Below are 15,985 nucleotides of genomic sequence, written 5' to 3' on the forward strand. Positions count from 1 at the left end.
TCGATTCGCTCCCTTTGCCACTTTTTAACCCGTCAAAAGCAGTCCCCACAATCCTAATAAGGGCAGGGTAAAGGGCAGTACAACAGTAAGTAGCACATTACTACAGAGAGCACTCTAAGGGCTTGTCTACACTTACCGGAGGGTCCGGCGGCAGGCAATCGGTTTTCTGGGATCGACTTATCGCGTCTAGTGAAGACGCGATAAAATCGATCCCTGATCGCTCTGCCGTCGACTCCGGAAATCCACCGTGGCAAGAGGCGGCAGCGGAGTCGGCGGCAGCGGTCGACTTTCCCCCGTCCTCACCGCCAGGTAAGCCGACCTAAAATACGCAACTTCAGCTACGGTATTCACGTAGCTGAAGTTGCGTATCTTAGGTCGGACCCCCGCTGTAGTGTAGACCTAGCCTGATACACTACACCGGCTTGCCTCCCCCCTGCATTCCAACCCCCCAGAGCCACCTTGCCCCTGTATTGGTTAGTGGAGAATTGCAGAAGGGCCCGGCCCAGCCCATCCCAAGAATCAGCAGCACTCTCAAGACTATTTACTGTTTTACCCCAGGTGCCAGCCTCTAGGCATGCTGTAGCACTCCCCTTTAGATCTGCCTTAGACTCCATGCACAGCAGGTACTGTCAGAATTCAAATGGCCCAACTCTGCCCAGGAAAGAGCAGCAACTATGGTACAGCCTCACAGGTTAGAGTTTTGGAAAGTAAGTCTAATGCACGGGGTGATTGGTCCTAGGCACTGGTTGGCGGGAACACTGATTCTGAATGCTGTGTACTTTCCAAAGGAAGGTATAAAGGACAGATAAAAAAAAAAAAAAACTTATCTGACGACTACAGCTGTACTGCAGCAAGACCGATCTATAGTGTGGCTAGTGATATAGTTCCAGTCCAAGTCCATGCAATTCAACATAATTATTTGCATGAACAAAACTCTATAAACGTTTGTGCAAATGAACCCCATTCACCTACAGGTTATTTATAGCACTGTGATAAATAAATACTAATATGGTGCCCCTGTTGATGTAGACCATTATTTCCCAACATGAAAATGGGACACCTCCCCTCTGTGGGGCTGTCAGCCCAAGCCCTGCCACTTGTGGGGTTGTCAGCCTAAGGCACCTGGAGTTATCGCTTGCTTGAGACAACATTCTGACTTTTTTGCCAAAACTGGGCATTTGTCCCATTTGCAAAAGCAAACAGGACAAATGCCCAGTTTTGCCCAAAAAAACAGTCAGGACATCCAGGACCCAGGCTCAAAAAAAGACTGTCCCAGCCAAAACAGTATGTATGGTCACCCTATACATCACTCACAATGCCAATTGAAAGAAAATATGTAATTGTTTCCATAATGGTAAAGATGAGTATTCTACAATCAGCATTTAACAAGTAAAAGGGACTTTGAATAAAATATTGACATATTTCCACTTTAGCTCTGTGCCCTTAGTTAAACATGATACTTCAAACAAACAAACAAACAAACAAACAAAAAACCAAGATTGTAGCTACTTTGTATTGGCAGTAGAGACTCTATGGCATTTTTAAGGAAAGACTTGTTAACCAAAATTCCCTTTTTCCTCACTTTTTAAATGATGTCTGATTGGCTGCTACTCTACAATGGAGAGTTGGATGCATTTCAGTACCCACATTTAAATTTGCTACATAGTAGTAGCTAGAGAGTGTGGTGTTTTTAAGGTGCATTTGTACCGTCAAGCTGGAACAAACAAATAAAAGGCTTCTATACATTCAGAGGTGCCTGTTTTCAATAAATTACAGACATTCTTTTGCTGTACAGCTCACATATACTATCTTCACCTTGACACACTTTCTATTCCTCCTTTGGCATTTTTGAAAAGGGTGGTTGAGATAACAGAACTATCATCCATAGTAACTGCTAGTTCAGTATCATCTTGATACGAATGTACACTTGGTCTCGTGTAAATTTAAGGGCTAGAGTCCTAAGTCTGCCAAAAGTTGAGATTCAGAGTTCAGAAACATCCTTTTCTGAATCTTTGGAGTGTGTGTGTGTATATATATATAAAAATAAGAGTGCCCATCTCTCTTCAAGAATCTGTTTCTAGCAGGTTTCTGATACATGTGATTCCTTGGCAATCTACCATTCCTCTAATTTTGAGGATACAAAAAGGTCATTAAAGCAAATATAGAAGGAGCCGATTGTAATACCGCTACCATAGCAGTTTATCTGAAGAATAATAAGATGTGCAGTCTTCACCTCATGTGTCTAACACTCTGTGAGCCAATCAAGAACAGTGGTCTAAGCTGGCCTTGTAAAGGGAGGGACAAAGAATAGACTCAAGTAGGGAATCTAACTTCAGGTCTTATTTCTAAACTTCTCCTTTGTCTCCCAAACACTTCTTTTTTCAGAGAGGTAAAATCCATACTTGGCAGAGGGAAATGGAACATATTATGCTAATTAAAATCTTAATTTTAAACTCAACTTTTAGTGGATTAAGTATAAAAATAGAAGGCCTTTAATTTTGTATTTACAGATTAATGACTCAGAATGTACCTTTCTGATGATCAGCAGTTTCCAAAAAACAATTTTTAAAGTTTGCATTTTTTTTAACCCTTCAACTAAAATACAGAAACAGAACTGTCAGGATCTAGAAAAGAAAGATTAAAGTTTTATTGTCATTTATGAGTATACCATATGTGAATTTAGAAATACAATCTCCTTGCAAAGCATTGGAATACAGATGCCCTTCCAAGTCTCAAAACCTACATTACTCTAGTTCTTGCAATGTGGTTATAGTAGCAGTCCAGGTTTGGTCTTTGTTGCAACAAACTCTTAACGGGAGATGCACGGAAAGATTTAGATACACACTGTAAGACAGTTGAGCTAAGTTTCAAATCACCTGCCAATGAGGCATACAAACCATTATTTAAATATTTAACTATAGAGTTCTTATACTTTCTTCCCCATTATGGAGTTGATGTCTGAGATTAAGTTACAGAGAATTTCTCAGTAAAACTGTCAACTGGTATTTCCATTGTAGCATCTAAAAGCAAACAGGTACTCTGCATTTTTATTACTAGTGCTTATGAACAAGTAATGTTTAACAAAACCCAAATAGGCCTTCAGAAACATTCAAGGTTAAAATGAACAGTTATTGCAAAAAAAAACCAAAAAAACAAAAAAAACTGTACGTATTTTCAATAACAATGAAACACTGATGATGCAGTGTTTTGTGTTCTAGGGCATTAATGACAACCGTGCTAACCCTAGTATTCTACTTTTTTTCTAATATTTAATCTTCATAATTGCAATCTGGATATACAACTGTACTTACAGGAAATATTAAACAATGCACAGTGCTGTAAGCAAATTTCAGTCTGGTTTTGAACTTTAATCATAAAACAAGTGACAAAATAGTTTAAAATTGGTCCTTGATTCAGATTAGCTATTTTATGTAGATTGGAAGCACTAAATTTAAAGACACACATTTATTGATAATCAGAACAAATTATTTTCATAGCTTAGTTTTTAGAGTTTTATCATGCATGAAAAGCAAGCTGCTGCTGCTTCCCCTAAGTGCAAACATGGAATTTAGCAGAAGACTGTCACTTCAAAGATTTGTATTCTTTCTTCCACAGGTTATCCTACATAACCAAAAGGTACAGAAGCAGGAGACTGGCAAAACAATGTGGTGTACCTTCTACATTGTGACTGTTCTTTAACTATGGAATACTTTGGACCTTTAGCATGAGGGTCAATAAACACAGTAAAGAAGTTTTACATTCTTTGATTTCATTTACATCTTAAAAAAAGACAACCTAGTTTGAACTTCCGAATCACACTTAAATTGCTGTCTAGCTGTAATAAAAAAGTCATCTGAAGACTGCAGTAGTTAGGTAGTGCAAGACATTTGCAACTTCAGAAATGTCCACCAGTAACTCATCCTCCCAATGATTTAATAGAATATTGCATCAGTCCTAGATGAGGCAGAACAGAAGACTTGCATTTTGATAGAAACAGTAAGGTATGATTCTCTACCCTAATGAAAATATGCAAAGGACTTGTGCTAACAGTGACTGCTTTTATGATGACAAATGAAACCCAGCTGAAAGTCTAGAAAGAAAACTTATTAGTAGGATGCTATATTAGCTCAAAGAACATGATGTGACTCTATATTACTAATTCTGCCACAGCTGGATATGGTAACACGTGAACAGAACCAGAGATCTCTGTTAAGATTATGAGATCATGTTTGAATGAAACTGCCCTGCTGGGCTGTCAACTTAGTAGGCCAGTTTGAATCCTATAATACTCCACAGACAATATGGATATTTTGGCTTTCACCTGTAAATTATCTTCTTATGAGTGCAACCTCCTCAATTAATGCAATATTCCAAAGATCATTGTGACTAAGACTGTAAAACCAGATCTCAACTGTAAATTCCCACCACCAAGTGAAGGGCACGATTTACTTTTTCTCTCCGTAAAGATGAAAGCTAGAAAGACCACTAGTTGGTGTGGAAAGCAGGTCAGTAGAGACTCCAAGTATGGCTTGAGGAGTCCTCCATGCTAAGCCGCTTTCCACACACACAAATTCAGTCCATCTTCTCTTTCTGGACCAGTTTTGGTGCATCTACAAAATCCCTGCCATTGTAAAAGATGATAGCTAAAGTTCCAAAGCTTGCAGTTCCCCAGAAGAGCACGTAAGCCAGTGTCTCAGTCCATGTATCACCTATAATCAGATAAACATTATAGTAAGTCATTTTCAATAAATAGTGGAGAGAGCATTTTTAGCATGACAATAAAATAGTTCGCAAAGTGCTCATAAGGAAGCTTTTATCAAGAACTGAAATTTCAGATCAGCTTCACATATACTAGAGCCTGTTATTTTGTACTGTATATTTCCTTCTGAGAGTTTCCTAGCTCGGAAACTAATATTCTGCTGTTAAGCAGAGGCTAATTTACATTGGCTAAAAATTGACATTCACATAGACCTTAATTCAGAGAGATTCCAAAGCAATTTCATAACGTAAACTGATTTACGACCTATATAGCAAACACTTGACCTGCCACTGAAATGCTGTCAGCCTCTAAGCAAAAGGGGTAGATTGGTAACCATTTAACTTTTCTCAAACTTTTGTATTGGTGACCCCTTTTACACAGCAAGCCTCTGAGTGTGATCCCTCTTATAAATTAAAAACCACATTTTTTATATTTAACACTATTATAAATGCTGGAGGCCAAGCAGGGTTTGGGGGTGGAGGCAGACATGAGCCCCATGTAATATCACAACCCCCTGAGGGGTCATGACCCCCAGTTTGAGAACCCCTGATTTAACAGCACATACCTATACAAGAATTTAGGTCATTAAGGGTATGTCTACACTGCAAAAAAAGCAGCCACGTGGCAATAAGTTTCAGAGCCCAGGTCAACAGACTCAGGCTCACGGGATTCCCACTATGGTGCTAAAAACAGTAATGTAAATATTCCTGCTTGGGTACTGAAACCCAGCAAGGGAGGTGAGTCTCAGAGACCAAACACCAGCCCAAGCAGGAAGATCTACACTGCTATTTTTAGTGCCATAGCATGAGTCGAAGTCTGCAGACCCAGCCTCTGAGATTTGCTGCCGCTGGTCTCTCCCGACCCCCCAAAATGTAGAGACACTCCAAGTGAATACCTTATCCAACTGAAACAGAGGGGGGAGTTTCAGGGAAGCAGAACATAACCTAAATAGGGGGTTGGTGTGGATGTCAGCGTTATCAATTCTACTCCTTTAAGAAGTGCCATAGGATTATTAACTAACAATTTTATACCTGATTCAACCATTATGTTAAGGAGAAGTGATTACTCATAATATCCCGCTGTAACATTGATTCAACAGAGGGAAGAGTGCCATCTGCTGTATGTCCAGCACTACTTTCTGCAGCATCTGAGCTTTCCCATCCAAGTACTGACCAGGCCTGACCCAGAAAAGCATAGCTCCAGGTTGTATGGTTAGAGGTATGACTTGAATATCTCATAACTCATAAGCACATACCCAGTGAATAGCTTCCAACATCTTAAGTATATGCCTGCAAGTGAATTTTGCAAATGTAGGCCAAATAGTGACTTACCAGCCATAAGCAAACAGATAATGCACATTGAGAAAGCAACGACCATAATAATAGGCAACTGAGGAAGAAGAAAAACAGAATTAAAAAAGGAAATATAGGATTGTATTGATTATTTCCTTCAATAAATTATATTTATAATTCCCGTTGTAGCAGGTAAAGTTACATCATTTCTCTGATGTCCTGATTCGGTAAAACAGAGTCTCCTTCTGAGTTTTAGAGCTAATCTAAATAATGCATTAACTGTATATTTAAGATTAGAGGATAATATGCTTAGTTTCTGCCTGCCTGTTTAGGCTCACTGAAAGATCAAGTTCATTAGTTCTGTTTGGGTATTCGAACAACCCTTCATAAGTCTCCAGTGTTAATCTATCCCACTTGTGTAGTGAGTGTATAGAACAGAAGGGGTCAGTGTAGGTATTCTCCAGAGTATATTACTACTTTCTGCATTTCCCTCATGTGCTCTACGGTGACCTTTTTAGTCATAATTGCAGTTTTGAAATTCAGTTAGCGTTTAGCCTCCCCTTCCTGACTATCTTGGCACTGACATCGAAGAGAACAGAAACCAGTATTTGCCTTTGTGAGATGACATCATCTTTATGATTCTTTTTAGATCAACGATGGCTCTTATTACATTAAAAATGGTTATCCCTTTCCACTTTTCTTTCTTAATGAACAGATAAAGCAAGAGATCCAAGAAGAATCCCAATCTTTCTAGTAGAGGCACAATTGGCCAAAGAGCCCCTTTCCTTCCAACTCCATGTCTGAGGGATGCTCCCTTTGTGTCATGGCTGATGTTCTGGACTTAGTCCTCTCATAAAAAACAGGGCCAGAAGACACAAATGGCCCCACATAAACAGTCAGTAACTACTTAGGTTTACTAAAGCAAATAAAAGAAACAAAGCATTTAGTTTCCAAAAGTGTGAATAGAAGCTTATTAAAAAAAAAAAAAAAAAAAATCCTTACAGCCAAGAACTTCCAGTCCTTCTGTATATGTAGAGGGCTGACAGACTCTACTTCATCCACTGAATAATTTCCAAGAAACAGATCGATAGCATCCTGTAACAGAAACATACAGAGTTAAAATGCATAGCAATAATGACTAAGTACCTATCTGCAAAAGAAAAAAACCCTACATACTTGTCTAAATCCATCAGAAAAGTTGTTCTTGTAGTAACGTATTAATGAGTTCCAGCCATCCATTATTAGGCCCCACTGAGTTCTCTTCCCAGTTCTGTAAAAAAGTGGTTTTATGAGCATATTAGAATTAATTTGTTTGCAAATTGAAAGTAGAAAGTTATACTAAGTGATGTTCAGTTTTATGAACCTTTCAGGTTTGTATTAACAATCGTATTTATATCATATCATATTTATACTTAAGAACAAAGATGCAACTGTCTAGTGCTGCCTCTGCAATGTCTAACTCCGATAGGCAATAGATTTTTATGAAAAAAAAGTTTTAAGAAAGGATGGAAAGATCTGTGAGTAAAATCAGGAAAATGGTTCCTCAGAGACCCAGTTTTCCATCATGCAATAAAACAAGCTGGAATATTTTATAAACCCATATTGATTTTTATTTCCTGATTTTTAATGTTTTTTTAAACTACAAAAGGTATATATTATTGTTTATTATATCATGTTGACATAGACTGAATTTTTCTAGTAAGAGGTAGTTAATATTACCAGCTTACATGTTAATGTGTGTCTGGAAAATTGAAATATCAATCTGTAGATAATTAAGTTACAAAAATGCATTGTTCACAAAACAGAACGGTCTCTAACTTGCCTTGTGTAGTCTGTCTTTAAGGCACCAGTTCCAGCATATTGTTTGGCACAAGCATTCGCATTATCAGCCCATGCTGTGAACAGAGAAACAGAATTATGTCTGTTTTCCTTTAAAAAAAGGCTGTTGGGTCCTTATTTGAAAAACAGTAATTTAACTTTAAAGACAAACCTACCATTTTTGTAGATTTTTTCAAATTGTGCTTGTTCTTCAATTCTCTGTCCAACATGCAGAACACCTAACCTCTAGAACAAAAAACACTACAATTCAATAGCAACTCAGAGGAAGTCAGTATTTAAGTTTATGTAGGACATAGCTTTTTCATCCAGCTAAAAGCTGGACAGTACATTTTAATTTCAAGCAGGTCTTTAAGTACTAAAGCAATTTATGAGTGCAAGCTACTACAAACTTTGGTTTTACTTAATTCCTGACAGAGGACCCATCCTCCCTCCCCCACAGAGAGAGCTTTGAAAAAACAAAAACAAATTAGAAAAAAATCTTGACCTGCAGTTGTGCTTGCAGAGAACGACGTGCTAATAGGCTCTGAATCACATTAGTCCGGTCCAGGCAGTCCATGCAATTACTGCGGAATATTCCTTCCTGCTGAGTCACCACTTTACCATCAGAATCAACTAGAAAATAACTAAGATCCACAATACATTTAAATGTGTATATAAATAGGTACCTAGAACATATTTTGAAGTAGATTATTTTATGACTGCATACTTTATAACAGGTTTTTTAGTTACCCAAAACAATCTTTCCCCAAGTTAAATTCTTTGCCATTTGTGTTTAATTTTATTTGATAACATATTATCTATACTTTTCTTCCAGTAGCAGATAGTGAACGCATAGTATTATCAGGAACAGTGTCTAAATGGTTTCAGAGTGGTAGCCGTGTTAGTCTTTATCAGCAAAAACAACAAGAAGTCCCTGTGGCACCTTAGAGACTAACAAATTTATTTGGGCATAAACTTTTGTCTAAATGGTTATCCTACTGCATTACACACTTCAATAACCTAGCTTGCAGTTGCTATGAACCTTGGTATTCCCTATCGGAGGAAGAGCAGGTTCCACTTCCACCTTCAAGTATGTTGTAGTCGTGATGTATGCATGGTAATAACACAATCCTTACACTACACAATTACAAAGACTTGGCTTCAACCTCTAGAGAAGAATGCTGCTTCTTTGGCCTTGGCTACACTTGCGAGTTACAGCACTTGTAAAGGCTCCCCCGGCGCTGTAACTCACTCCCCGTCCACACTGGCAAGGCATTTGCAGAGCTGTATCTCCGTGGTTGCAGCGCTGCATGTACTCCACCTCTCCGAGAGGAATAGCAAGTATTGCGCTGCCGCTGCTGTGCAGCGGCGCCAGTGTGGCCACCCAATGCGCTGTGAATGGCCTCCAGAATTATTCGGTAGTATCCCACAATGCCTGTTCTAGCCACTCTGGTCATCAGTTCAAACTCTACTGCCCTGGCCTCAGGTAACCAACCATGTGACCCACCCTTTACATTCCCCGGGAATTTTAAAAATCCCCTTCCTGTTTGCTCAGCCCGGCGTGGTGTGGAGTGCTATCAGCGAATCTTTCCACGTGACCATGCCTCCACGTGCCAAGCGAGCCCCAGCATGGAGCAATGGCGAGTTGCTGTACCTCATCAGTGTTTGGGGGGAGGAAGCTGTATAGTCCCAGCTGCGCTCCAGCCGTAGGAATTACGATACCTTTGGGAAGGTATCAAAGGACGTGATGGAAAGGGGCCATGACCGGGACGCCCTGCAGTGCAGGATTAAAGTGAAGGAGCTGCAGAGTGCCTACCGCAAAGCCCGCGACGCAAATGGCCGCTCAGGTGCTCTCCCTGCAACCTGCCGATTCTACAAAGAGCTGGATGCGATACTTGGGGTTAACCCCACCTCCATTCCGAGCACCACCATGGACACTTCAAAGCCGTTGTGGGGGGGGAGGAGGAGGAAAATGGGAGTGATGGTGGTGGGCCGGATCGAGACACCCCGGAATCCCTGGAGCCATGCAGCCAAGAGCTCTTCTCGAGCCAGGAGGAAGGTAGCCAGTTGCAGCGGCCAGTACTTGGTGGAGGACAAACAGAAGAGCAGGTTCCCGGTAAGCGTTTTTTTTTTTTTTTGGGAAGGAATTTTTTCGGTGTGGGCTCTTTGGGAGAGGAGGGTTAGGCATGCATGCCTAGATGCGGAATAGTGCATTGATGTGGTTTATCACATTGCGGTAATCGGCCTCGATAATCTCCTCGAATGTCTCATCCAGAACGTGTGCAATGCGCTTGCGCAGGTTTATCGGGAGAGCCACCATGGTCCTTGTCCCAGCCAGGCTAACGTGTCCACGACACTGTGCCGCGAGGGGCAGGGGGACCATTGCTGCACACAGGCAAGCTGCATATGGGCCAGGGCAGAAGCCGCATTGCAGTAGAAGACCCTCCCTTGCTTCCCAGGTCACCCTCAGCAGCGAGATATCGTCCAGGACGAACTCCTGTGGAAAATGTTGGGACAGTGTTCAGTGTAGGTGCCCCCTGAAGCTGTTGGCTCTCCCCAAGGCACAGAAACCCAGAGGACAGTGCAGCCCTGAAACAATCAGTCTCCCTTACTCACCATTTTGAGGCTCCCGTGGGATGTGTGTGCTCTGTTTCGGATGGGAAAATTATGCTATTGTGTAGACAGTGTGTGTTTTCTACTCCTTAAGTGCGGGGGGAATCATTACTCTGTCTGGTATAAACAATGCTGCCTCTGTTAAATGTTGCATTTTGCCTATACAGCTGCATCAACCTTGAGACCTCAGCCGTCCCTCTTATCGCCTGCTCAGAGACTGCAAAGACTCAGGAAGAGACCGCGAAAAAGCAAAGAAGACATGCTGCAAGAAGTGATGCGGCAATCTATTAAAGAGAATGAGAAAGCACAGAACTGGAGGGCGAGAGAAAGCAGGATCCGCCAGGAAAACACAGCGCACCGGCAGCAAAGCACCGCGCACCAGCAGCAAAGCACTGATAGGCTCATAAGCATCCTGGAGCGCCAAGCAGATGCTATCCAGGAGCTGGTAGCCATGCAGAAAGAGGAGCAGTACCGCAAACGCAAATGCCACCCCCCCCCCACAGCCCTTGTCCCAAAACTCTTTCCGTTGTGCCCCACTGTCACCTCCAACCCACTTTCCCCAACTTCCGTGTTCATCACGCCACCCGCTGCCTCCAACACCAGTATCTTCACTACCCAGCCCTGAAAACCATTACCCTTACCCTCTGCACTCAACCCCCATCACCAGGCAGTATAGCTGTCCTGAAGTGCAGCACTCACTGCACAGCACACCAGACAGGACATATGCGAATCTGTGATTGTACTGTTCCCCACTTCACCCCCTTGTTTCTTTTCAATAAATAAATTTTTTTTCTTTTCAATAAATGGATTCTTTGGCTTTGAAAACATTCTTTATTATTGCATAAAGTAAAAGACTCCTTAGCCCAGGAAATAAACAGGCACTGCAAGTCTGCTTGTCTGCTAAGCAGACACTGATTCCTAAAAATTGGAACTACTGCACTTCACTCCCGTGCAGGGCACCAGATATCACTACTGGTTTTCAGCCTCAAATTGCTCCCTCAAGGCATCCCTAATCCTTGCAGCCCCACGTTGGGCCCCTGTAATAGCCCGGCTCTCTGGCTGTGCAAATTCAGCCTCCAGGTGTTGAACCTCGGAGGTCCATGCCTGAGTGAAGCTTTCACCCTTCCCTTCACAAATATTATGGAGGGCACAGCACGCGGATATAACCGCGGGTATGCTGTTTTCGGCCAAGTCCAGCTTCCCATACAGAGATCGCCAGCAGCCCTTTAAACGGCCAAAGGCACACTCCACAGTCATTCGGCACCGGCTCAGCCTGTAGTTGAACCGTTCCTTGCTGCTGTCAAGGCTCCCTGTGTAGGGTTTCATGAGCCACGGCATTAACGGGTAAGCGGGATCTCCAAGGATCACAATGGGCATTTCAACTTCCCCTACCGTGATCTTCCGCTCTGGGAAAAAAGTCCCGGCCTGCATCTTCCTGAACAGCCAAGTGTTCCGAAAGATGAGTGCGTCATACACCTTTCCGGGCCAGCCTGTGTTAATGTCAATGAAACGCCCACGGTGATCCACAAGCGCCTGGAGAACCATAGAGAAATACCCCTTCCGATTAACGTACTCGGATCCTAGGTGGGGTGGTGCCAGAATAGGAATGTGCGTCCCATCTATCACCCCTCCACAGTTAGGGAACCCCATTTGTGCAAAGCCATCCACTATTTCCTGCACGTTACCCAGAGTCACGGTTCTTCTGAGTAGGATGCGATTAATGGCCTTGCAAACTTGCAACAACACGATTCCAACGGTCGACTTTCCCACTCCAAACTGGTTTGCGACCGACCGGTAGCTGTCTGGAGTTGCCAGCTTCCAGATTGCAATAGCCACCCGCTTCTCCACTGGCAGGGCAGCTCTCAATCTCGTGTCCTTGCGCCGCAGGGTAGGGGTGAGCTCCTCACACAGTCCCATGAAAGTGGCTTTTCTCATCCGAAAGTTCTGCAGCCACTGCTCGTCATCCCAGACTTCCATGATGATGTGATCCCACCACTCGGTGCTTGTTTCACGAGCCCAAAAGCGGCGTTCCACGGTGCTGAGCATGTCCGTGAATGCCACAAGCAATTTCGTGTCGTACGCGTTACGCGGCTCGATAGCATCGTCGGACTCCTCACCCTCACTCTCACTGTCACTTTGGATCTTAAGGAATAGTTCGACAGCCAAACGTGATGTGCTGGCGAGATAAGTCAGCATATGCCTCAGCAGTTCGGACTCCATTTCCCGCAGACAGATCACGCTGCACAGAAACCGTTGAAAGATGGCGCCAAAGGTGGATGGAAACAAAGGGATTTCTGGGATGCGAAGCGAGGCATCACGGGGCATTGGGACAGGACCCAGAATCCCGCGCACCCACGCCCCCTTCCCAGAACCCACGGCGCCAGAATGGGAAAAGGTGCTCTGTGGGATAGCTGCCCATAATGCACCGCTCCCAATAGCGCTGCAATTGCCGCAAATGTGGCCACGACAGTGCGCTGGGCAGCTGTCAGTGTGGACAGACTGCAGCGCTTTCCCTACTCAGCTGCACGAAGTCAGGTTTAACTTACAGCGCTGGACATCTGCAAGTGTAGCCAAGGCCTTTGTCTCAGGCCTGCAGAATCTGATATTCAAGAGAGCCCAAACTCTCCAGCTCCCTAGTGTTAGCCATACTTTGAGGACTCCTCATAAAACAAATCAAATAACTTTGTTTAATGCCTTATTTTGAGAGACATCAGTTCCATCCCTTTATTTAAAGAAAGCTGATTGGTTTTGGCATGTGCCTATATAGTTCACTACGTGCTACAGTGTATTATGACATTTCTCAGTTACTCATTCTAGGGTTGAGAATCCTATACAGCTGGTATTAGAAAGACAAAACTACTTGTTCATTCTGCTTCTCTGAAGGGTTCACATGATTCTTATCTGTTCACCTCCTCTCAGATTTTATGGGCTGCTCTTTTTCAGGTTTTTATTTCCTCAGGAGCGTGTTTGGGTTGTACGATCCCTACAGAGTGAGGGATTTAGGTCAGCCTACATCAATGGTTCAAGCTTTCATTCATAAATGGAACTGGCAGAGGTTTCAGTGGGCTGTTCCTCACATTACAGGGGAAGACAACCATGTGTGTGGAAATGGGGGTTTAGCCCTCAAAACACTAGATATAGGAGTTCCTGGTCTGCCTCATGCTGTAGACTTGAGACCCAAACGGTGACGATGATATCTTCAAAGAAGCAGAACTACAAGGTAAATAGTTTTCCCTTCATAACCTATAAATCTATGAGCGGTGAATAATAAAATAAAAACTAATGCATTAAGCAACAACTGTTCACATAGATCATACGAATTCATTTCATATATGAAATAACTTTACTGGGGGAAAGGATATTAAATCAAGTTGGACGTTTGCTACTTTTTTGTGAATCCAAAAAAAATTTAAATCAGGAAGGGCTGGTGTCTGGTTGCTCACATATGGCATTAATACTGCATGTGAAATTACCACACTGAAAACAGATAAGCAGTTGTGAATGAGAAATTACCAAGCACATGTAATAGGCAGACTTGTATTTATCCCTCATCCCTTCACCAAAAGAAGGAAATTTAATTCTCCTTCACAGCTTAGTTGGCTGCAACTACTCACAGAACCAAAACCCTGGTGAGTGATTGCATTATAAACCACATTAAGGCCTCTACTTTGCTGCTGAGCAGGAGTGAGAGATCACACAAGGTATCTGCACACTCCACCCTGTAATCTTTATCTCATTTGCATATGCATCTTCAACTCAGGGCCATAGAATCCATATGAGAAAGTGATCTACTTTTGAGGATATAGATTCTGCTCTATGGATCTGCTGGGCATCTAACAATCTATCACTTTATGGTAGCCACCACAAGATGTCCACATAGTGCTATAGAGAGAGAGATTACCTAAACTCATCTTGTTGTTCTGCGAGTTGATCCATCAAGAGCTGGAGTCGGTCCCACCTCATTCGACTGCATTCTTTATGGAAGTCAAATGCTATATATCTATTCAGAGAGAAGCACATCTGATCAAATAAATTCACGGCACTCTTCACTGATGTGAAGAGATCACAGTAAAGTTGTATTTTTAAAAAGGTAATTTTTTGATTGATAAATATTGAAGTGCAGAGAAATGATCTCCTTCAGATGAAGATTTGCCAACATCAGCCAAAATTTAAGACAATTCTTTAAAACTGGGTTCTATAAATATCAGACATGTTTCCTGCTTTTCTGTCCTCTTCTGAAATGTCATCTTGCACATTTTAAGGATGCAAATTTCTGCACTCCTTTAGATCAGGCGTTCTCAAACTTTTTCTTTCGGAGGCCCTCCCAACATGCTATAAAAACTCCACGGCCCACCTGTGGCACAACTGGTTTTCTGCATATAAAAGCCAGGGCCTGTGTTAGGGGGTAACAAGCACGGCAACTGCCTGGGACCACAGGGGCACCTGCAAAGCTAAGCTGCTCAAGCTTTGGCTTCAGCCCCAGGTGGTGGGACTCAAGGCCTCGGGCTTCAGCTTTCTGCCCTGGGCCCCAGTGAGTCTAATGCTGGCCCTGCTTGGCAGACCCCCTGAAACCTGCTCATGGCCCCCTCAGGGGGCCCTGGACCCCTGGTTGAGAACCACTGCTTTAGATGATCCTACCACTCTGGAAGCAGGATAAGGAAGCACATGTTCACTAATATTTTACAAAATCACTTCTAATTATCTTTTTCCCAAAAGGGTGCAGGGAAGTGGGTTTCATGCCTCAGTTGGAGTCTTAAGGAAAGACTTCTCTTTCCCGCTGCCATCTCCTAATCTAACTCCATTTGGAACCCATCAATGCCCTTCTCATTAAAAGGGATACGTGTATGTGTGGAGCTGCAACATTCTCTCCTCCTCCCTCCAAACATTGCCATGGCAACACATTCATGCTTTGTGGACTAGGATATCAACCTGGAATGGGAATCATGGCTTGGATCTTCTGCAGTAGACCAGTGCAGTTACTGAGTAATTATAGTTTTTAATTGTTAATTCTATTTTGATAAAAGATCACCTGTGAATAGCAGGGATTGAATCAGTCATCAGTTCCTATTTACTGTTTATATAGTACCATAAGTGTGCATGGCAACTTAACTAAAAAGACATGGTTCCTGTCCTGAAGTGCTTACAATCCAAGTGTACATTTACAAGACAACATGGGGAAGGAAGGATAGGCAGGTGGACCTGCATTTGCTTTTTTCTAAGCCACTTTCTGCTTTGTATGTAGTTATATAAATACCATTTGTAGCTTTTTAATTTCCTGAAACAGAGGCAAAGAGGTGGAGCTAGCATATAACGTACAAAGGAATGGATGGGCGATGAGACAGGATGATGGAAGGAGTATGGGAACGTTAGAAAAGGAGCGAGGCAGAAACAGGACAAAAGCAGGTGGGCCACGATGAGAAAAGTTTGTCAAAATTCAGTAAACTGGCAGTAAGAGGTCAAATATCAAATAGCAGCAAGCACAAGCAAACACCACCCCCCACCC

At 42.6% G+C, this 15,985-nt stretch overlaps 1 protein-coding gene across 1 annotated transcript in view; it reads right to left on the minus strand.

Moving 5' to 3' along the window:
• Window positions 1-3,170: 3,170 nt before the first annotated feature.
• The window catches only part of LOC112117858 (phosphatidylinositide phosphatase SAC1), a 55,177-nt gene continuing 42,362 nt past the window's right edge, over window positions 3,171-15,985 (minus strand). The window contains 8 exon segments of the mRNA XM_026646048.2: window positions 3,171-4,709; window positions 6,091-6,148; window positions 7,054-7,146; window positions 7,228-7,321; window positions 7,874-7,946; window positions 8,046-8,115; window positions 8,375-8,513; window positions 14,384-14,482. Coding sequence (XP_026501833.1) covers window positions 4,507-4,709; window positions 6,091-6,148; window positions 7,054-7,146; window positions 7,228-7,321; window positions 7,874-7,946; window positions 8,046-8,115; window positions 8,375-8,513; window positions 14,384-14,482 — 829 coding nt within the window. The 3' untranslated portion in view covers window positions 3,171-4,506.

Source organism: Terrapene carolina, unplaced genomic scaffold, assembly GCF_002925995.2.
Source record: "Terrapene carolina triunguis isolate 2854851 unplaced genomic scaffold, T_m_triunguis-2.0 Scaffold34021, whole genome shotgun sequence".
Taxonomy (NCBI): Eukaryota; Metazoa; Chordata; order Testudines; family Emydidae; genus Terrapene; species Terrapene triunguis.